At 30.5% G+C, this 23757-nt stretch overlaps 1 protein-coding gene across 1 annotated transcript; it reads left to right on the forward strand.

Annotated features, from left to right (window-relative positions):
- The first annotated feature begins 21590 nt into the window (after positions 1–21590).
- LOC129287306 (pathogenesis-related genes transcriptional activator PTI5-like) lies at positions 21591–22430 on the forward strand. The gene has a single exon (XM_054923518.1). It carries the CDS (start codon positions 21806–21808, stop codon positions 22307–22309), a length of 504 nt encoding a protein of 167 aa, XP_054779493.1. The 5' UTR covers positions 21591–21805; the 3' UTR covers positions 22310–22430.
- Positions 22431–23757: the final 1327 nt, after the last annotated feature.

The raw sequence follows: 23757 nt of genomic DNA on the forward strand, positions 1-23757 counted from the left end.
ACTGTGGATCCTTTAAAAAATCAAACAAAATACTATGGATGACATTAAGTCATCACAAGCAAAAAATAATAATAATAAAGTTATTGGCAATTTAGTAGGATACACCATGAGTGATGCTAAGTTACCATGGATTTCTAAAAATCTCAAATGAGACATTGTGGGTGACATTAAATCATCGCGAGTATTAAATTTTGTATGAAAATTTCATAATTAAATTATTTTATAGAAAATTTACTTAGGAAATTCTTTTAAGGTTTGCCATGAGTGATACTATATTAGCATGTGCACTTAGAGTATCAATTAGCAGACTATGAGTGATACTAAATCATCACAGGTTCCAATACTGGTTATTTTCCTTTTATCCAAAGGCTCTTCCTTATGACAATTTTTATTTAAAAATAAATATGACAATTTTTTATTTAAAAATAAATATAATTATGTAACACAAAATAACATTCTCTTCATAAAATAAATTAATAAAAAATTAAAAGGAAAACTTAGATAATAACATTTTGAATTACATAAACTTTGATCCCTATCATAAGACATGTACGCTCTAGGCTTTGATCCTAGATGAAGTCCTCTTAAGTAAATAAATAATTTATTTTCCTTTTTTAATTTGTATTTTGCATGTGGAATAAAGGGTGATTAAGATATTATTAAAAAGTCAATTAGTTTTATACGATCAACTAAGGGTAACCATTCTTATGAATAGGTATTGTGGGATGCCTCACACCTTCTCTACACACAATCAATTCCTGAACCTTTTTTGTAGATCATCCTTTTTCATTATATAGTTTTTCAAGGTTTCCTAAAAACTTTGGTGGCAATTCCTATTTTTTCTACATTTATCAACCTTCCTTCACCAGGGAAAGGGCACAATTCAGGCGTGATAGACTTACTTTATTTTCAAGCTTGAATTGACTCTAACAAATCTTAATATGCACAATAATAATTATTGCAAGTGTGGATCATCCCAGATCAAGCTCGAAATGGACAATTGAACACAAATGCACTCTAAATGTATGACATTTAAGATCAAGGGACTTATGAGCCTAAAGTTGCAATCATATTAAATCAATGCAATGTGATTAAGTGCTCATAATTTTCACATTGAGTCTAAGAGAAATAAATAATTAAACCTATATAACTTATTCTTCTCTTGATTTTTTATGTTCTTAAAGGTTTCGCTACTACAAAAAAAGAAAAAATAATAGTTTTTTTAGTCCATAAATAATGGTTAATACGTGTCATTTATGTGGCTGACATTTAAAGTCTACCAATAAATAACGGTTATAAAAATGTTATTTAAAATAAAATTTTTACAAAAGCACAAGTAAAATGAGAATATAAATGATAGGTAAATAGGTTACTCCTCATTTAAAGTAAGGATAAATGATAGGTAAAATACTTATCCGTCATTTAAATGGCACTTTAAATGACAGGTAAGTATTTTACCTGTCATTTATCCTGACTTTAAATGAGGGGTAACTTATTTACCCGCCATTTAAAGTATGCTCTAATTTCTTTCCATACTTTAAATGATAGGTAAATAAGATACCCATCATTTAAAGTCTCGATACATAACGAGTATCTTAGTTACCTATCATTTTTTGTAGTATAAATGACGGTTATTTATATAACTATCAATAGGTGAGCTGTTTTTATATCAACCCTGCAAAAAGAAATCAAAATAGCAGCAGCTAGCCATTTCAGGTTTGAATATCAATGAAATTTATTGTATTCAATTTCAAAATTAATCAATAAACAAATGTAATTACATAAAGTAAACTATTTCCAAAAATAAACTATCTAGTAAAAATATAAACTTCCTAGCTACTTCTTCAAGGTAGTTCTATTGATCTTCTTTGTATTCTGTAACATCCCAATTTAAATTTTAATAGTTAATTTGGGTTAATAGAAATTTAAAAAAAAATATTTAGAGGTAAATAAATTAGTAGAAAATGATCATTAAATCTAACTTAGGATATAATTCTAAATTAATTTTTTTTAAAAAAATTATTATTAATTAAATAAAAAAATATTATTAAATTATTATTATAATAAAAAAAAGGAAAAGGTTTGAAAAAAAAAAGAAGAAGGAAGGAAGAAAACGTGCAGCCGCCTCAATAGTAACAATAGTAAAATAAAATAATAAAAAAAAGAAAAGAAGAAGAAAGAAGAGAGAGAAAATAATAAAAAAAAAAAGATGTGGGACCCACTGAATTTTTATAAAAACTCACCTGTTCCTTCATTTCTTCATTCCTTCTTTCGTGCGTGAGCTTCGGCAGAGAGAGCATCTGTGAGCCAAATTCACTGGTGCTGGGTTTTAAGGTAAGAGTTTTTAATAGGATATTTAGGGTGTGATTTTAAGCTTTTCAAGACTAAGTAAGTGTTCTAAGATTTTTTCTTAGTCATCCTTTTTCTTTGGTTTCTGAGTTTGTAGTGGTAGAAAATTTAAGATCTGGAAGAGGGATGAATTTATGTTGAATAAATATGATTTTTGAGGTTGTTAGTAGTATAATAAATATTCTAGAGTATAAATTTATTGGTGATCTCTGAATTTGTGGCTTATGGATCAAATTCTAGACTAGATCTGAAAATATATGTTGATTTATTGAGGTTTAGATGATTATTTGGGATGAGAAATGAATTATTATGGCTATAGGATTATGATTCTAAGCTAGAGACTTAATTTTTAATTTTTGGATATTTTAGGTACGAATTTATGAAATAAAAAGAAATTTTTGATAATAGAAATTAGTTTAGAAGTTGATTTTTAGATTATTAATGTTTATTGATAATTAAAAGAGAAGTTAAAAATTTTACTTAATAGTATTAACTATAGATTTGTATTAAGATTGAGATTAGCAATTATGTTATATTTTTAATTCTATTATTAGAATTATTTTATTAGTTTCAAAAATTGAAACTAATATTTATAAATAATATGTTATTTGTAGATTGTATTACTGGTGAAGATTGTGGTGAGAGAGAAATTTTAAGGAATAATTTATTGAAAAAGCCACAAGGTAACCATGCTTTTAATTTATGATTAGTGTTACTTCATGTTAATTGGGTGATTATTGAGAAAATTATAAATTTTGTAATATTATATAATTGTGCAATATTATTATAAATTTATTTGATTATTATGGGAGGTGTTGGGAGACTTGCTATTGTTGTTGTATTTATGTACCACGTGGTATGCCCCTATTGGAGCTCAATAGGTGGTTTGTAAGGGCTCGAGCTAATCTACCTTTGGCCGGGTAATTTAGCACCGAGTGAGGGCTACGGCTCGAGGTTAATGGAGGGATATAAGGATGGTTATTTATGTGTATTGTATTATTTCTTATATTTGTTGGAATTATATTATTTTTAATTTTTACTTAATAAGTACACACTTAACTGTTTGTATACACTATCATAAATTGACTTTGGTTACTGGGACTTTTGAGTCTCATTATGTGGTTAACAATTTTCAGGAGAAGAGCCACGAGTGACACGTGGAGGAGTCCCAGAGGCTTAGTGGTATAGATCCACTGTCTCTTTTGGGTATTTAATTTATGATTTATAATGTGTTATATTGCCAATATTAGGGCTTTTTGTTTTTTGTCAATTATATGAATATATAAATGTAATCATGCCTTTCAAACTATTTCTATTTTTGATACAATTTGGATGACTGTAATTTTAATATTTGGTTTACTTTGGATTGGTTAAAATGGCATGATTATAAGACCAAATAACTGGCTTGTGTTGAAAATTGACTAAATTGCTTATTTTACTTGTTGGGAGTATAAGGATAGACAAATGTGATTTAGTTTACTTATTGGGAGTATAAGGATGGACAAATGTGATTTAGCCTAATGGCATGTGGGAGATAAAAATTTATCTGAAATGTTATAGTGTGTGAGTTGAAGCCAATTATAAAATATATTATATTGAAATTATTGATATAAAAATGTGTTGGGTGGCTGTAACCCAACTATGGTTGAGTTAAATTATTTTAAAAAAAAATTTTGGTGTGTTACATATTCCATACTTAAAAAATGTATTGACACTATTCTTCAATTACCTCATTTATTTTTGTATCCCTAAATTCTTCAACAGAAGAATCATCATAATATTGTAATATATAAATGATCCACCATATATTAATTTTAATACATTAAATATTTTTGTAATTTAAAACTTAATATTGTTGACATACCATCTCAGGAATTATGCTCTCGTTATGGATAATGATGTCCTTCATGAACCTCATGATGCAATAGTCACAATACAAGCTATTTTTCTTTTGTCTTGAACACTAAAAATTAAAGAATCAATGAATATGTATTATTGCATTAAATTTTAATTTAATATATGATTCTAATTACCTTAATTATATTCTAAGTGTAGGCCTCATTGAAATTTATAAAGGACCTTGGAATTGATTGTTTTATGTTAGTGCGGTATAACACAGTCGTCCTAATGAAATAGTAAAAAATATGTTAGTATAAAATTTAAATAATTAAATAAATATGTGAAATACTTTATGCACTTATGTATTAATCAATCTAATAAAATTTGTTTCCTCCTTGGTTCCCCTCCAAGAGAATTGAGATAATATATTTTTGGAGTATTACCGAATGGTTTGGCGGCGATCAACATCCAATAGTTCCTAATAGTATTAACAAGTGTTGCAAAATTATAATTAATCCATTAAATTAAAAATAAAAAATTATTAAGATAAGTGAGAATTATATTACCCTTAACAGTGTGGTATTATGAATAATGTTGCCTTTCAAGCCCTTGCTTTGAAATTTTTGCTTAACATCTTTGCTTGTTCTAAAATTTTGTTGCTTTTAATTAAGGCATGTTGCTTAAGGGACAATAAGTCTGTCATACAAGCACATATTATAAATACAAGAAATGTATTAGTTTATATTTAAAATATTAACTATTCATATATGAAAAAAAATTACCACATACAGAAGTTGAGAACAATGAGACTGATCATATCATGTTGAAGCACTTTATCAACAACATCAAGCAAAAGCATATCATATCAGTCTTTGCCATATATAATAGCCTTGAATAGGATTTGTAGGATTGGAGGATTAGACCTATGAACCGTTGCATATACCTGGAGTAAATTTCTGTGTTCGCTTGGCAATTGAGGCTCTTGTTCAGGCATGGCTTTATAGGAGACTACCTTTTTAGAGGATAGCCTAGATTGAGGTACTATCTTTTTTTTTACCTTGCACCTTTGCTTGTTCTTTTTGGACTTGGCATTCTAACTTGACTAGCTTGTCATTCAACAAAACTACCCATCGCCTCTCCAACAATACTTATGTTCTTAGTGGGAATAGATAGCTGATAGTTCAAATCCTTTGGCATATCAATAGTAAGACGTACATAAGACATAGGGAGTGGCATATTATGTAGCATGTCTCCTGAAAAATTTAAACACCTGACCGATAGCAACCATATAACAATTCAGGCTATTTGCCAACAATTCATATAGGTTCTCACCTTATATTAATAAGTAATATACTACACTAAAGTTATGGGAAATAGAAATAGTGAAACATAAGTGAAATAAATTAATAATGTTTTACCTCAGGGAGAATTTTAATAGGCTACATGGTACTGTAACTACCTTTCCCGCTAGGACTAATATGAAACTCTACCTCTCGCCTCTCCTTGTCCTTTAGCAAAGCTTCAATCATGTCCTGTTGCCTAGATATCTCCTCTTATAGGGTGGCAATCTCAACCCTTGTACCCACATCCTCTGTTGACCTTTCCTTCTTCTGTGACTTGAATATTTGTTTTTTTAAGACACTAAAACCATATCCCCTAACTCGACCAAGGTGTTTGGGATTACCCAATGCCTTGCCCAAGACATCATCATCAGGCATGCCACTTTTCTTAATGTCGGCTTGTGCAATATATAGTAAGAAAGTTAGATTAGTTGATTAAGTATAAAAAAGTATTAAGTTAATGTAGTTACACACTTGTCAGCAAGCTTCTGAACACGTTCATCAACAATGTTTCCTTCTTTATTGGTTCAGCTTTTTATAAAGAGTCTGTGATGTAAAACTGAGCTTGCCCCTAAACCCTCTTGCTCGATCTACGAATTTAAGTAAATTTGAATGTGAGTATAGTACATATATCCATGAAGTAGCTAAAATTATATAGTATAAATATTAACTTGCCATTTGTTGCTTAATTCTTACATATCCTATGTGCCCCTTCTTATAAGGCTATAGATCTTTCTCATGCAACTCTTTCTTTTTGTGGCTCAACTCCTGTGCAAAACACATGGAATCACATCAATAAAATTAAGTATATTGACAATAATAAAAAATTAATTCATCTCATTATTCTTACTTGAAATTGTCCCTCAAGACATTGAGCAATAAATTCATGCCACTGTTCTTGTGAAACTAATGGCCTTATCAAGTCGGAGACCTCAATACTAATGTTTTCTCCTAATTTTTTAATGTATTTTGCTCCTACAAAATACTGAAATATCCACATTGCCTTTCCAGCTTGTTGGATGACCAATTTCATCTGACTAGCATCAATTGCAAATGCTGACTGTAAACAAAGACAATTAATTAGATTTTCGGTCAAGTAATTTTGATTAATTACAATGATGTGAGTAAAGTATTTTACCTCTACTTGCTTCTAAATATAATTTTTCGTTGCTGGACTAACATCACTCCAGTGCCTAATTGTAATTGGCACATTTACTTTTGCCGTGACCCCTATGTAGCTGATGAATTTATTTTTGTTGGTCTTGATAGATTGGCCTTTGAAATTTCATTCAACTTCATATTTCTATCCAGTAGCCCTTCTTCTATTCACCTCAATTATTAATGTCAATCCTCTTATTATTTGATTTGCTTCTTCCTGAATTTGCTGGTCATTCATCTCAATGCTAGGATAGCACTGCTAGGTCCACTGAGACCAGCACTCCTTTGAGAAGCCATTTACCTAAGTAGAAAAAAATAAATAATAAATAACAATATAAAAAAATAAAGCACATAATAAGTAATTTATAGGTTTAATGTAAATTACACATTATAAAAAAATATAGCACATAATAAATAATAATAAATTTTTAAATGACACAAAATAAGTAACCTATAGGTTTAAATTATTATTTTTTCTTTTTTCTTGTACGTTCCTTACATCTTTGCTCTCCTTATTTGCTCGAATGCTTCTACCTCTTTTCTTTGAAATTCAAATATCTTTATTGTAATTATTTCTTATATAAAAGGCTTCATCCTCAATGAAGTAACTTTTAAATGATATCCCTATAAAGTGGTCATCTTCAATTGTAGAATCATTTATATCTTTATTTATTTTATTGCTCAATAAAATGATAAACCAATTTACTTTGCCAGATCAGGAACAAAGAACACTTGCTAAGCTTGTGAATCCAAAATAAAAGGCTCGTCTTTATAACCTTTTCTATTAAGATCCACCATTAAGAACCCTAAGTCATCAACTTTAAGACCATTTTTTCAATCAACCCTTACAACTAAAAATTAGAACTTGAAATTTGATGTAATCTAACTTCTAAATGTGCTTAATTACCTCAAAGTATGACATTTTTGTGTACAAGAGATTTTTGTCTTTAATACTGGATATATGCTGTAACATTTAGAAATTTTAAAATTCAGATTTATAAAAATAAAATAAAATAAAATATCTATAATTAAATTAAAATTTAGAATAATTTAATAGAGATCTAGAGTTTGAATTTTACTAAGTAAAAGTTTGGTTTTATTTGATTTTTAACTATGGAAAAAATTAACAAAGTTGACTTGGGCTCTTGTGCAATAATAAAAAATGTTGGGCCCTTTCTTGTAATTTGCCCCAAAATGTTTTAGCATCAGTTTTTAAGAGTGAAAGCACACAGAAAATGCAGAACAAAGAAAAATAAGGAACCGAATGCGTGAGAGAGAGAGAGAGGAAGAAGAAAGGAGGAAGAGAGGGAGTTAGGCTCAGATCTAGGAGTCTTTGTGACCGTTGCGAGCTCGGTTACACGATAGGTAAACTCCCTACTTCAATCCTCTTCTCTTTCTTTTGATTTTCTTCAATTTTTGGAAGAGGAGATTTTTGAATTTTGATCCCAAAGGCTTTATTCTTGTAAGCTTTTGTTTCTTTGGATCCTAGGGAGCATGTTTTGAGTTTTTATATAGTGATCTAATATTTTGAGTGGATAATTGGATGAAAAGAGGTGTTTTGGGAATAAATTAAACCTTGAGAGATTGGGTTTTACTCCTCAATGGTTTAAGCCTATTGATTTAGTTATAATTTTGCTATTTGAGCCCAATAAGATTTAAATTAAGGTTTGGTTTTCATTATATGGGCTAATGGTGAAAGTTGGTGGCACTAAGTAAAGATTTTTAATTGATTAAAAATTATATAAATTGAAAATTAGCCTAGTGATGGCTAATAAATGGTTTTGGTGGTTAAGTGATACTATGTGAATGGTTGGTTTAATATATGGACCATTGGGATAGATTATGGCTCATAGACCCAAGTTGTGTGGTATGAGTTATAGTCTTCATTAATGCTATTTGACATGATAAGTGATGTGGATCACTTATATGTTGTAGGGATTATTGGTGGAATTTGTTTAGAAGTTATAAGGAACAAGCCAAGTTCTATTTTGTACAAAAGGAACCCTTTTGGTACTAAAGGGTTGAGGTAACAGGGAAAATTTATATTTCTTATTACTCTGTTTTAGCTATTTTTGAATAAATATTACTAGCTATCATGCATTACATGTTTTAAAAGATTAAATATCCTTTATAAGGGGTTATGGGGTACTAATTTGATTATAGTGCAAAATATATTTTCTAATTGTTTAACAACAATGTTTTTATGGAAACGAGATTTGTTTACAAGTATTTTAATCATAAGGAATAGAAGTTACACTTAAGAAAGTGTAACTAAGTAAGGTACTTTAGATAAGCTAAGGAACCGTTTAAGGGAGATTTATAAATGTTATACTACCTTAGAGTGTTGACATAGTCAATACTCGGGAAAGGTAGACACGAATAAAAGGCATGATCTCGGTGGGAGTTCACCAATGAGAAGGTGTGTACTTTTGATATTCTATGGCACACTGCCAGTACTCAGTGTTGCCTTACGTATTATGGGCTCAGTGCACTAAAGTGATTAGTGTATTGAGTGTTCGACATCTCTCAGTAGGGGAGGGAATCCGACATATGAAGTGTGAGGTTGAGTGCCTAGGCTAAGGTAGCCCTCACATGGAGAGTAAGTCGGGCTGGCTCTGGGAGGGAGTTAGCTTTGACTGCTCAGGATTCACGTTGAAGGGGCATAGGCGGTTCGGTGGATTAGATCATGTCTTATATTTTATTTTATCCCTGTGGAGGTACAAGTAGGTATAATATTTATCTGCGAGTTAAAGAGTGCCAGGGGCATTTTGTTGGTCATGAAAGGCCATACCGGCCTATGTCATGCATTCATACATTTTAAATGGCTAAATTATATACTATGTTGAATTTATTATTCGTTTATTTGATTATGGCTTACTTTATAATAATCAATGTAGATTTATCTGTTATTGAGACTGTGGTTGTCTCACCCCTTTCTTTTCAATATTCTAGGTCCAGGCGAAGGATCCAGTGGTGGATGGGGAAAGGAGTAAAGCTAGGGGTTTGTTTGTGATTTGTAAAGAATTACAACCCCTTTCTTTTGAGCAAATATATTGTAATGTATTTAGGATTAGGGTACCAGTAGGATATGATTATGTATGTGTGAGTGAATATGTGTGGATTGTGTGCTTGTGTATGAATTTTTATCTATTTGTAGACTTGTGGCTAGGAAACTTGGTTATGGTGTGTGGTTTTAATGGATTTACTTAGTAGACCAAGTTTCTATTACAAGCAAATATTTATTTTGATATATATATATATATATATATGTGTGTGTGTGTGTGTGTGTGTGATTCTATAAGCAAATGCAAAATAGTTGCATTGCAAATGGCGTGTTATGGGCAAGCATACACCTTGGATAGAGAGAGTGGGTGCATGGGCCCCACAAGGAGCTCTGAGCCAAGTGAAAATGTTTAGCATATGTATTTATATAAATACATGGTATTTGGATTGATTTGTGACCACTCTTGTATGATTTGTGCATTTTGGGGGTTTAAGGTCTATTTTGGGAAATAGCACCCAGGTGGTCAAATTTTAACGTATGGGGGTTTTCTATCATTTGAATATTCTATCAGGTGTTTTTAGTCTTATTTGACGTGTTCAAAGTGTTCCCACAAGTTTGTGACCATTAGGATGAGATTTAGACAATTTTGAAAATGGTTTTTACTAAAAAACTGCACTTTTGCATCCGGGTGTCCAAATCTTAATCCGATCGTTAGATTTCTCTAAAATTTGGGTCACAAGTAAAACCTTTTATAAGATTTGTGTGGGATTTGGAATCATGTCAATCGGATATTAGATGGAGAAACAGTGCACTCCAGAATTTGGTCTGGAGGTGCTGTCATGACAGCATTTCATTACTGTCATGACAGCTACAGTAATGATATTGTAACCTACACAAAATTCAATCTGTCTGTTGGATCTTTTCAAAATTTGGTATGCTAATAGTATTCTTAAAAAGTGACATGTGAGCTTTGGAATCACTCCGATCGGAGTTCGAATGATGAAATGGTACACTCTAAAAGTTAGTCCGGAAGTGCTATCTTTAGCTGTCATGACAGCAAAAGTGACCAAATTTATAACATGTCCAATTTTTAATCCGACCGTTGGATCTTTTTGAAATTTGATACACTTATAGTACCCTTTGAATGTGACGTGTGAGCTTTAAAATTTCTTCAATCAGAGATCGGAAGACAGAACGGTGCCTCCCTGAAGTTGACTCGGGAGGGCTGTCATGACAGCAATTTAATGCTGTCATGACAGCATATTTTTACCCTTCTTTCGTCTAACTTGCTTCCGTGCGCTATAGGTAAAACCTATAAAAATTTTTAAAGGCTTTAAATTTTTAATTTACAATTGTATATTTGCTTAGTGATTTAAATGGTTTGTTTCCTAAGTTAGTTTTAGGATTAATTCCTTAACCACACTTAGTTTATTTGAATTGTGTGATTTTTGGATAACACTCGGGGCAAGTATTACATATGCATTGCTTGGGCTATAAGAATTACACTACTATTTTGTATTGTACTTTGATCATCTTGCTCTTTGGTATAAAATATGTACCCATTAATGAGATAGCTAGTGAAGGAAAGAACTTGTTTATCTGGACCTCTTGCCAACCATTTTAATTTTTTAGAAATTGAATCAGGATCGGCAGTCAAGTTTTTAAGAATGTGCTGTTTCAACTAAACTATAAAACTCTTATTATGCTTGTTTTCATACCAAATCTCCTATCTATTAGGGTTATCCCGCTTAAGCTTGGCCATGTGCATCTCTACCTACTCCTCAACCTTTACAAAGTTGTGTAGTACATATAAATGTACTTATTCTCATTGTAAGTTAGAGATTGTAACTACTTTATTGCCCATAATTCCTTCTCCATCAGTTCTCCTATCATGCTAGAAGTCAAAAGACCAATATGGTTGATATTTGATAAGTACTCAGTACAAAATTCAACTGCCTCCTCACAAATGTATCATTCAACCATACAACCTTCAGGTTGACTCTAATTTTTTCCATATCCTTTTAGTACTTCATGTAACGCTTAAATAGATACATCTATCTCAAGAAAACTGGGTCATACATTTGTATCTCTCTACCTAGATGCATAGTGAAGTGCACCATTATATCAAAGAATGTAGGTGAAAAATACATTTCAAGTTCACACAAAATTAACACAATTTGGCTTTGCACTCTTGGCAATTTTGTTAGGTCAATCACTTTATACATATAGATTTAAAGAAGAAACAATTTTGTAATCATGGCTCAAACTATATTAAGTAAAATAGAATAAAATTTTCCATTAATACATGGCAATCATGAGATTTTAAACTCTTCAACTTCTAATCCTTCAATGACATAAGGCCCTTAATATCTGAAGATTACCCCTTTAGAACTTTAACAGTAGCAAACGACTCACAAAAAGTCTTCTTTTCTCTTCTAGACAGTGTATGAGCCATTGCATGAAGAAATGTGTGACTTCACTTCTCTTGTAGAGCCAACTCTTCCCTTATCCCCATAGAAATCATATCAAGTCTTGCCTTGATGCCATCTTTAATTTTTCTCAGAATATAAAGTAATGTACTAATTAAACTGTCGCATACATTTTTCTCAATGTGCATAACATCAAGAAAATGTCTCACATATAAGGATTGTCAATATGGTAGGTTAAAAAAAATAGATCTTTTCTTCCACCCACATGTGCTAAGATGCTTTGCAAAAGGTTTGCCAAATTGGATATTCAAATTCTTCACCTTGTCAAAATGTTGCTTTTTTTAGGTGCCTTACTTTCTTCTGAATTCCTATTGAAAGCTTTTTTTAGGCATCAATAATAATGATCAGGATACAATCATCTACGATATCTGAGATAGACATTCTTCATCTCATGTTCTAATCTCACTAAATGTGTGCCCTCTTCATAGATAGGACATTCGAGTTTTCCTTTGATATTATACCCTGACAAATTATCATATGCTAGAAAATCATTATGCTCTTAAATTAAACTTTTCCTCTTTATGTCCATCATATACCTCAACACTGTGCTCCCACAATAATTTTAAATCTTCAATTAAAGAAGCCAAATATATGTCTATGTCATTTCTTGACTATTTTAGCCCTAAAGTTAGAATGGATAGTATCATATATTTTCGGTTCGTACATAACCATGGAGGTAAGCTGTAAATTACCAAAATAACTGGCCATGTACTGCGACTACTACTTTAAAGCCCGTGTGGATTCATTCCATCAGTAGATAATATAAGGCAAAGGTTTCTATCTTTTGCTCCAAAGTCAGGGTAATCGAGATCAATTTTTTTTCCATTAAGAAGAGTTAGCTAGATGTCAAAGCTTCTTATCTTTGATCTATTCATCTGCATGCCATGTCAAATTTTTTGCATCCTCTGCACTACTGTACAGCTGTCTAAATCTAGGTACAATAGGAAAGTCCCATAATACCTTCTTTGGACTCTTCCCATTCTTTTTGTAGCGCAAGGCATTACATTTTGGACACTCCATTAATAATACATATTCATTTCTAAATACTATGCAATTATTAGGACAGGTGTGTATTTTCTCATAACTTAGGCCAATTAAGTATAGCATTTATTTTACCTCATACATAGTCCTTGGAAGCTTATTGTTCGCAGGTAGAAATTGTTTTATAACCGTAAGATTTTTTTGTGAAGCTCTTATCACTCCATCCATTGCTTACTTTCAAGTTATTCAATTTCAATACCACTGACAACTTTGTGAATTCGGTGCAACTAGTGTATAAGGGCTTTTCTACATTACTTTTCAACATCTCTAATATTTCAGGACAATCTTCAGGTTCTCTTTTAATAGCATTGACCATTTCTTCAAGACAATCACCCTTATAAGTATCTATATCATAATCATCTGATTCAAAGCTTTCTTTATACTCTTAATTACTAGTACACTCATTCTCTCTAGTCTCTCCATGTTTATGCCAACACTTGTAATTTTCATAAATTCCATAGCACACTAAATGGTCTTCCAACTTAGATGCACTAATTTATTTTAAAAGACCACATCTTACATAAGGACACACTATTCTTCTAGGGTCTTTTACATGCTCAAGAGCAAACCTCATAAACTCTTTCATACCATTCAAATACTGTTTATTTGATCGATTGGTAGACATCCATTCTTTATCCATAACTTTTTAATATAAAAGACAATTCATTCAAGGAAATGTGATCAGTAACTCATGAATATGGAGAGGAAAGGAATGATAGAAAGATTGTCAATAAAGAAATTGACTACTTTATATATAATATAGAGTAATTAATGAATCATGAGTCACAATGCATGAGCATTCACATATACTTTCAATCGTTGAAAAAGTATTTCTCGGGCTAAAACCCTCTTTTCAATCCTGGCATCTCACTCAACAGACTAGTTTTAATCATATATAATCACAAAACTAATGAAATTCTCACAAAATAGCATTTTTAAATTAACTCTAATTATCATAAAATTATATCTAGAATTAGTTCAAAAATTATAGAAAAAAGAAAAACACTATAAACATCATTTTAAATCAATGTTTTCCATCTTATTGATCATTTTAAAGTTACCCATATCCTATATTAGCAATTCCAAGCTAAGAACAAATCATTCTTTACCAAATGTAAAAATATCAATAAAATAATAATGATTTTTAGAGAAACCACACGTCAGTTTTAGTCACTAAAATGAACTCTAATTGTAATGAAAATTGATTCACTAGTACATTTCAATATGTAGTTTTGAACATAAAACTATTCTGACCAAACAATACACGAAATTTAAATTAAAAATTATTGAAATAAATCAGACAAAATTCATAAAAAAATACAATCATCATAAATTGTAATAGCCTTAAATAATTTATATATATATATATATATACTTATGTAATTAACTATATGAATATATTTTAGTTATGTTTAGGATAATTATAACAATAAGGAGTATTGGTAGAATGGAAGTATGTATGCCAAGCAACCTAAAGGTTTCCGGTTCGAATCCCTGATACAATAAAAGGGAATTTTATTTTGTTCAGCCTCTCCAAAATTATGAAATTACCCTTTTCCAAATATGATAAAAGCTTCCTTCTCTTCCTCAACCATTCTAGAAAAATAGAGAGAGAGCGAGAGTATGAGAATATGACTGACTTAACCTTCCTATACCTCTGACCCTTTTCTTGTTTCAGAGATCGCTGACTTATCTCCCTTTTGTGTTCGTGGTGGTGGCTGGTGCAATTGAAGCTGTAATTGCTCTGGTTTATTTCCCCTATGTTCCCTATCTTTATAGTCATTCTCTATTCCATTTCTGGCTGTCTTCGTTGGGTTCAGTTACTACTCGATTTCTGTCATCTGTATGGGTTGCTACTGGCGTGAGGCTAAATTGTCGGAGCTAGAGGTTCTACTCACAAGCTTTTCTTTTCTCAGTTGAACCGTAAGCATTGTACTCTGCTATACTGGTCTGTGCTCCCTGTTTCTACATTTTCTCTATATGCTGTCCTTCCGTGTCATTCTGGGCTGAGAAGTTGCAAAGTATTGAGTGCTGGAAGGTTGTTACTGTGAGTTTGTGTTTGTGCGGCTGAATCAGTCTCCTTCTGTTGTTGGATATGGTGATAATGTTTAGATTATAGTTTCCCCTGTTCAGTGTTCAAGAGCACATCTGTTTCTTCTTTCTCTCGATTCACACCGTTTAGGCTAGCTGAGTTGAGGTAAGGGAATTTGGACCTTCTATTTGTTAGCATGTTATACGTGTGAGAGAAAGTGTGTGCTGTTGCTGCCATATATGTGAAGTTACAACATTTTTTGCTTTGTTTTGCTGCTGTTTGTACGTGTGTCAAGAAGATGAATAAAAAAATAAAATTATAATAAAATAATGAAAATGAAATTATGTTGAAAATTTTGAGGTAGGATTAAAGAAGCCTAATAATATGTATGTGAGTGGCATAGAATTTAGATCTTGGTTGGATTGATTCATGTTAAAGAACTTAATAAGGAAAGCTTGAAAGAGGATAGTCTTGATATATTACTTGAATATTAACTTCATGGAGATGCTTACTGAAATGCTTGAAAAAATTTTAAAGCATGAATTTTGGTGATGAATTTTAAATGATAATGGTTGATATATGCGAAGTAGAAGGAAGTCTTTGTAAATTAAAGACGATTTGTTAAATTTTATTTAATAATATTCTTATAGGACGTGCGGAAGAAGAGGATCCTGATAGAAATTGAAGAAAGAATATTTTGAGAATTTGAAACTTTGACAAGTAAGTAAATAGCATTTCTTATAATTATTTATTGAAAATCTTTTATTGAAATATTTCATTTTTATGAATTATGTTAGTTTTAGAAATTTTGAAATAACGATAAAGGATAGTTACATTATGATTTATGCATTTTCTCAAGAAATATTTTTCTAATATTGATGAAGGCACCTTTGCTTATTGAATTTCAAAATTTCTTGGTTACATGATTAGTGCAAATTTGTACATTCGTTATGATATATCGATTTGGCAAGTTTCATACATTTAAAGCAATTCATGCGAGTTTGATTTTGAAAACGAGAATTTGAATTCAAAAATAATTATTTCTCTCGCATGTTTGAAATGGAATTTCTAAGAGAACTCTATACAGAACATTGCCGCTAACGGCAGTTTCGTTAGCCCGTAGCGTTGTGGTTAAACACTAGCTAATTTATTTCATGAGTTTTATTCTCACGTTTGGTATTCGTGGGTTGTGTGTCCATGTATGTTTCGTAGCTTCAGCTGCGTTTGGTTGCTTACCCTCATGGGCTGTGTGTCCATGTTTGTTTCGTAGCTTTGGTTGCGTTTGGTTACTTACCCTCATGGACTGGTGTGTCCACATTTGTTTCATGGCATAAGTCGCGTTTGGTTATTTACCCTCGTGGACTATGTGTCCATATTTGTAACTTGTTCTGTTGAGTTCTCAAAATCTTAAATATTGATTAATATGTATTTTCAAAATTTACATGATTTTAGCTAGTAAATTGTACTACTTGAGTTATACATGAGCAGATTATTTTCTTTAAGTATGATAACATAAATTGTTTTCAATTTATTCTTATTTTACAAACATGGTTACGATTTACATGCTTAAAAATTTTAGTGGAATTACTTTTAATTAGCTGACACTATTATTAGAGATTGTTGATTTAAATTTAAAAAATTTTTAATATGGGAATGCTATTCACTAGAAAATTATTTTGGCCTCAGATTTGTTAGCTGACGCTGATCCCACCATCAATCTCAAAAGGGCAATTAGCTACAGTGGGTGGACATTTTGATTGGTATTGTTGCTTCTAATGTAAATATATCATTTGTATGTCTCTTTTGTTCAAAAGAAAAAGTAGATGCTCCACACAGATTATTGATAAACCTTATTTTTCATCTGTATATTAGCTGCTGGTTGGAAGGAGCTATGCTCCTGATTTATACTACTATATGTAAAAATTTTTGTTGTAGAATTCTCCGGAGATCTTAGTTACAGGGGAGGTTTTGCCAAAATTTCTACAAAAACGTTAACGCTTTCTTATGATAATGAGTTTAAAGAAGTTATTTTAGTTCTCATGTGATTTGATCAAATTTTATTTTATTCTTTTGTAAAATGGAATAAATATTCATTTGGAGGCTTACGAGAATGTGAGAGTGGTTCACACATGTGCCAGTCACCCTCTATTTTTGGGGCATGACATAAATATTCCATTTTGATCACTAATTTTCATCTTAATAATAATTCTAAGGCCAAGTGTATAATCTACTACCATTCTCAAGTCAATAAAACATCAAACATTAACAATTTTTGACACCCCACAATATCAAAATGGGCAACAATGAGGAGAAATTTAAACAACAAAAATTAACTAATAAAACAATCCATAACATTAAATAAATCAATCCCATAATCTGAAAATCTAAGGATATTGGAAGAAAATGAAGAAAAACCATAGAAATTACACACGCATGTACCATGGAGAAGAGAGGATGAAATACAAAGAGGAAGCGAATGAAAAGGGCAACAGATGGCGTAAGTGGCAGTACTTTCACATAAGAGAGGACTAAGGTGGTCAACGGCAACAATGGAGGAAGATTGAGAGATTTCTATCGATTTTGTTTGCAAGTGGAGAAGAGAGAATACTGAGAAGACGAATAGGCGGGAATGAAAAAAGAGACCAAAAACTAAATAAAAAAGGAAATAAATGACAAATATTCTAACACCCGTCATTTATTCATGAATATATGATGGGTGTTTAAAACACCCGTCATATATCTTGAGAACTTTAAATGACGGTTGTTTGAAAAAACCATCATTTAAAGTTCAAATTTTTTTATTTTTTTATTCTTTTAAGAAATTGAAACGTTGGCCAACAATATATGACCAGTGTTTTAAAAACCCATCATATATTATTCAGACTTTAAATGACGGGTGTTTAAAACACCCATCATTTAAAGTTTTAAAATTTTTTATTTTTTTATTATAAGAAACTAAAACGGTGGGCCACAATAAATGACGGTTGTTTGGATACCCATTATATATTGTTTATACTTTAAATGATGGGTATTTGAAATACTAGCCATTTAAAGTCTAATTTTATTTTTTTCCTTCCAGTAAATGAAACATTGGGCTGAAATCAATGATGGATTTTTTAAATACTTGTCATTTAAAGTCTAACAATAAATGATGGGTATTTAAATACCTGTCATTTATTTTCTGACCATCACCCGCCTCTCTCATATATGACGTGTTTTTATTTGATTGTCATTTTTTATGGTGTCTTATACTTACATTTTTGTAGTAGTGTTTTGTCACTAATGAATCTTGATATTCACACAACTAACAAATACCTCTTCTCTTGATTTTATAATAATCAAAACATGTGATTCAACAATATTTGAAAAATGATATTTTGTTCTGACAATAATTCAATTCCATGCATGTTTGAGAATAAATATTTTGATGGGATAAAATATAAAACACTGATTGCTAATAGTTGTCTTATTAGCCCTTGACATGTTATGATTAAATCCTAACTAGCTTGACGTGCATGGGCATCATTTTCACGCTTGTTATTCATAAACTTAGTACTCGAGCTTATTATTCATGGGTTTCATGCTTGCGCTTATTTCATGGCTTCTAGTCATGCTTAATCATTTTGTGCCTTTAAGTTATGTTTGTTGGATACTTACCCTTATGAACTGTATATTCACACTTGTTGACTACTTATCCTCATGAATTTTGTATCCATGTTTGTTAAATAATCGTTTTGATTAAATCTTGCTAAAAAGATATTTGTCAAATGAGCTATATTTTTTTTATGTATGGATTTTAAAATGAGTTACATATTTTTTCTTTATTGTTTAACACATATATTGTAGTTTAAAGGTGCAATTTGAATACTATACAATCACTATTTGGGTTTATATATATATATATATGATTGATATATTGCACAAAAATATGTGGCTGATAGGGTATGAGATTTTAATTTGTTTTCAAATATATATGCCTCTAAATTCATGAGTATATGTTCTCTTTATTTTCTTAAATTTTAAATTGGAATGTTATTCACTATAAAATATTTTTTGTCTCAAAGACATTAGTTGATGTCAAACCTTCTGTTGACTATTGAAGGGCTTATTATTGAGTTGGGTGGAGATTTGTTTTGCAAATCTCTGGTTTTGAATTAATTCTAAAAAATTATGTATTATGCTTTGAAAATATGATTAAGTGCTTTACATATACTATAATTAAGGTTCTTATTTTTGTTGTACACTTTATTTGTTAGCTGGAAGGAGTATAGCTCCTGGTTATTATGATTTTTATCTTAAAGTTATATTATAGACTTTTTGGGAGTTCTAATTTATAGGGAAAGTTTTGTCAAGATTTTTACAAAAACATTAAGGATTCATTTAAATAAAAATTATTAAGGACATCCTAATTGTAATACAATTATAATCATTTTTTAGAAATAGAACAGCTTCTTAATCTCAAACTTAAGTGATGTGTCTTTTAGTTTACATCATGTGCTGGTCATTTTTTTTTTTTTTTTGGGTGTGACAAATGCACCTTAGCCCTAGTGGAAAGTATAATTATCAAAATGTTACATATCCATATATCACGGTCAATATAAAAGAGTTAAAGATCAATCATTTTATCTACTAAACTTTTTATTCTTTGAGGAACACTATACTAAAAGGTGGAGTAATATCCCCCTAAATATATTTTTTTATTTGATAAAATCAAGATACATGGATTTTAATGTATTAATAGATTAATGATTTTTATAAAATAAATAATATATAAAAAATTTATATGTCTTAATTTAATTAAAAATAAATATTTTAATTATAAAAGACTAAGTCTATAAGTCTTCCCTTTTACTATGTATCACTCTCAGTTTAAAATGGGCCAAGAAATTCCATGATTTTAGCTATTGGACTTTCTTCATAATTCAAATACATGGATGGAGAAATTCTTATATGAATCTGGTGCATTATATCATCCCTATTCTATCTTATAAAATTATATAATTTTAATCAAATAAAATCTCAAATGTCACTATTTTTAATGATTTTATTTTTATAATAAAGTGCTTATTTATTTTCTTATCTTTTCTCTTTCTATTATTATCAATGATAATTAAAATCAATTTATATTTATAAGCATATGACATTATAAAGCACTGGGTTCATGAAAGAATTTCTGGAATCAATGTAAGTCTAACTTTTTAGGTAACTAAGAAAAAAATTACCCTTCAAATCAGGTGAGATTTTTCTTCATTAATTACGCGTAGTAGAATAAGCTCCTGGCTACTTTTCGTTGCCTAACTTTGTCCGTTGTTTTGTTTGGTTTGATTGTCACACAATCTCGTCAAAAACTCAAATCATATGAACACCAGACTATGCCTTAGTGCCTACCGACAATCTTACTTTCATCTCTACTTTTTAAAATAGAAAACTAAATTAGTTGAAGATGAGTGAAAGAAACTATATAGATTATAAATATATATATTTTTTCCACAAAGATATAATTCAAATGGTAGGTTAGTGCATACTAGGATCCAGTTAAGCACTAATCCTTCATCTGGACAATCCAAATTTGATAAATTTTATTTCTGTATTTTTAAAAATCATTCTTTTAATGTATAAAGAATTTAAAACACAGACAATTTATTCTAATAAAAAATAATTTTTCCTGTGAAAAGTTAATTATAGTTTTAAAATTTTAAATCTAAATTGTTAAAATAAGTTTTGGATGGTTTAGATTTCACCACATTGATGAATAGTGATAAGCATGGAAACTAAACGCTTCATCCTATTCTTTTTATAAGGTATTTGAGATATTTTTCATGTATGTAGTTTAAAAATAGTTATTATACTACCTTATTCATTAAAAATATCTCAATTTTTTTAATTGTAATCTTATTAATTAAATGGATATAAATATTATTATAAAAAATGTAGACAACGAAAACATGAGACATATTTTTTGTTATTTGTGCAATGCTATCATGCTTTCTCAAATTCTAATAAGAGTAATACTTAAATTGAAGGGCAAAAAATTAGACACGTTATATAATTAATATAACTTTTTATTTTTGCAAAGAACCTTATGAAACAGATCGGACAATGTTTTTTAAAAAAAAACATAGTGCTAACTTAATTTCTAAATCCATATTTTTTTTAAGTTACTTATAGACAGAGACAATTATATTTAAAATGTTCTTGAATATTAAACATGAATTTTTTTAATAAAACTTTAAATCTTAATTCATTATATCATGAGTGAATACACCTATTTTGTTAAATTCAACCTTTGATTTTCTAAACTCATATGGTACTTGAAGGGGAACCCAAGAATAGTGGCCGATGTAATTATGCCCCACCAAGCCACCAATACAAAAATACTAATCTTATTCCACCACTCTATCCACCACAAACCATTCACTTCACTGGGCCCCACCATTACGTTCTCTTTTTCAAAAGATAACTACTAAATAAATTAAACCCTCTCACGCTCGGTCTTCAAATCCTTCAAAACACACACACACACACACACACACAACACAACACATCGATATCCATGGCCTCTTCATCCCAGACAGAGCTTCCTCTTAACGAGGACGACTCTCAAGACATGGTGATCTACCAAGTCCTCACTGAAGCCGACGCTCTTCCACGTCATCATCACCTTTCTGCACCAGTTATTGGCCTCCATCAGCCCATCACCAGGACCGTCGCTGCCGTCGCCAAGAAGCACTACCGTGGTGTGAGGCGGCGGCCATGGGGCAAGTTCGCCGCTGAGATCCGAGACTCGGCTCGCCATGGGGCTCGCGTGTGGCTGGGGACGTTTGAGACTGCCGAAGAGGCTGCCTTGGCTTATGACAGAGCTGCTTTCAGAATGAGAGGTTCTAAGGCTCTCCTTAATTTCCCTCCTGACGTTGTAGCTCGTTCCTCTTCTTCTTCATCATCTTCTTCTTCCTCTTCTCTTTACTGCCCAGAAAAATTGAAGAACAAGAGTTCTGATGATTCTGATTCAAAAGCTGTAGTTAGCTCATGCGTGAGTTATGTTGATAGTCATGGTTGATTCCTGATATATGGATCTAGTCATCTAACTATAGATGTAGGTAATTCAATTTGGATTTGAATTTGTATGTGTGTGGGTAAGAAATAAAGAGATCTAGAAAGAGTGAGAATGCTTTGCATCAGATTTATGATCTCAAATTTGATTTATTTGTTGTGTACAAAATAAAATTAATTAGGTGTCTGTTTCGCAATTAATAGTAATATAATTGATTGCATTTATTTATCTAGATATGTAATTTGAAATAATTGGTTATATTGTCTATGATAAGAAAAAAATGAGACTTTTTTGTTCATCAATTTTATCTTAATAAAATTGGATTGTGAACATGTGGCTGTAGAGTGATATTTGTTCAACTGACGATCAAACTGTACAACAGAAGAGTATATAATAAGCACATCTAATGGATCAAAGGATATTATTATTATTATTATTATTAGAGCTAATCAAAACTGTGAAGCCCACTTAATTTATGAGATAATAGTGATAAAGCCAATGTGTGGAGTCATGAAGGGTGATTAATTATGAGCCATTAAGCTTAACATTTCAGATCATTCTAATGGTGCTATTATTCAAAGTGAATAGATTATCTCCTGTTGTTGAAACAACACTTGCATGCTACCACCCTTTCAACGGCAAAATGCAAATCTAAATTAAATTTATGATTTTTTTTAAACATTTTGTACAATTTCAGATTTAATTATTTTTAAAATTTCTGAAAAGTCAAATTATGTACGAAAACCAGACAGGCTATTAATTAGATTGATTGAGGTATCTATTCACGGTTAAATGGTAGGTTGGTCAAGTCCTAGGTAAACTAATCATAAATAAATTAATATATTTTAAATAATATATACTTAATAAGAAAAATGAATATTTAAGGGGGGAAAAACCATGATATCTATCAATACTGGATACTTAATTGCCGTCCAAATTATATATTTACTTATCTCATAATTTATAATTTTAAAATAAATACATATTACTTAACTATATGTTAATTTTTATTTATTATTTTTTCAAATACTTACTAACATATATGCATAAATCATAGCTTATAATATGAATTAAAATTTTTAAAAATAAACATAAATATTTGACTGGGTCAACCATTTGGAACATCGGTTTTATCGTTCTGATTGATTCATCACCAATTCCCTGACCCTTTGGTTTCCTAACAATTTCGAACTGTACATGTGACCAGTTCCCAACCCAACTAGTTGAGCCAACTTATTTGATCCAATTCTGTAAAATATAAAATAAGAACAACTTCTCTACAACCTCCTTTTTTTTTATTTTTTGAAAAATAATGCTTGCAAATAAAGATAAAAATGTGATAGTCCAAATCTTATACCAAAGATAGCATAGATCCCGAGTTCATTATACACTATCTTATTAGAATCCAACCAAGTGGCTTATATTATGCATCTATATAATTATATATAAACACA

Source organism: Prosopis cineraria, unplaced genomic scaffold (genome assembly GCF_029017545.1).
Source record: "Prosopis cineraria cultivar Desert tree isolate PC_DT_omini unplaced genomic scaffold, ASM2901754v1 PC11, whole genome shotgun sequence".
Classification (NCBI taxonomy): Eukaryota; Viridiplantae; Streptophyta; class Magnoliopsida; order Fabales; family Fabaceae; genus Prosopis; species Prosopis cineraria.

What these genes read in the sequence shown, in the direction of transcription:
- LOC129287306 (XM_054923518.1), top strand. Translation starts at nt 21,806, where the DNA reads ATGGCCTCTTCATCCCAGACAGAGCTTCCTCTTAACGAGGACGACTCT.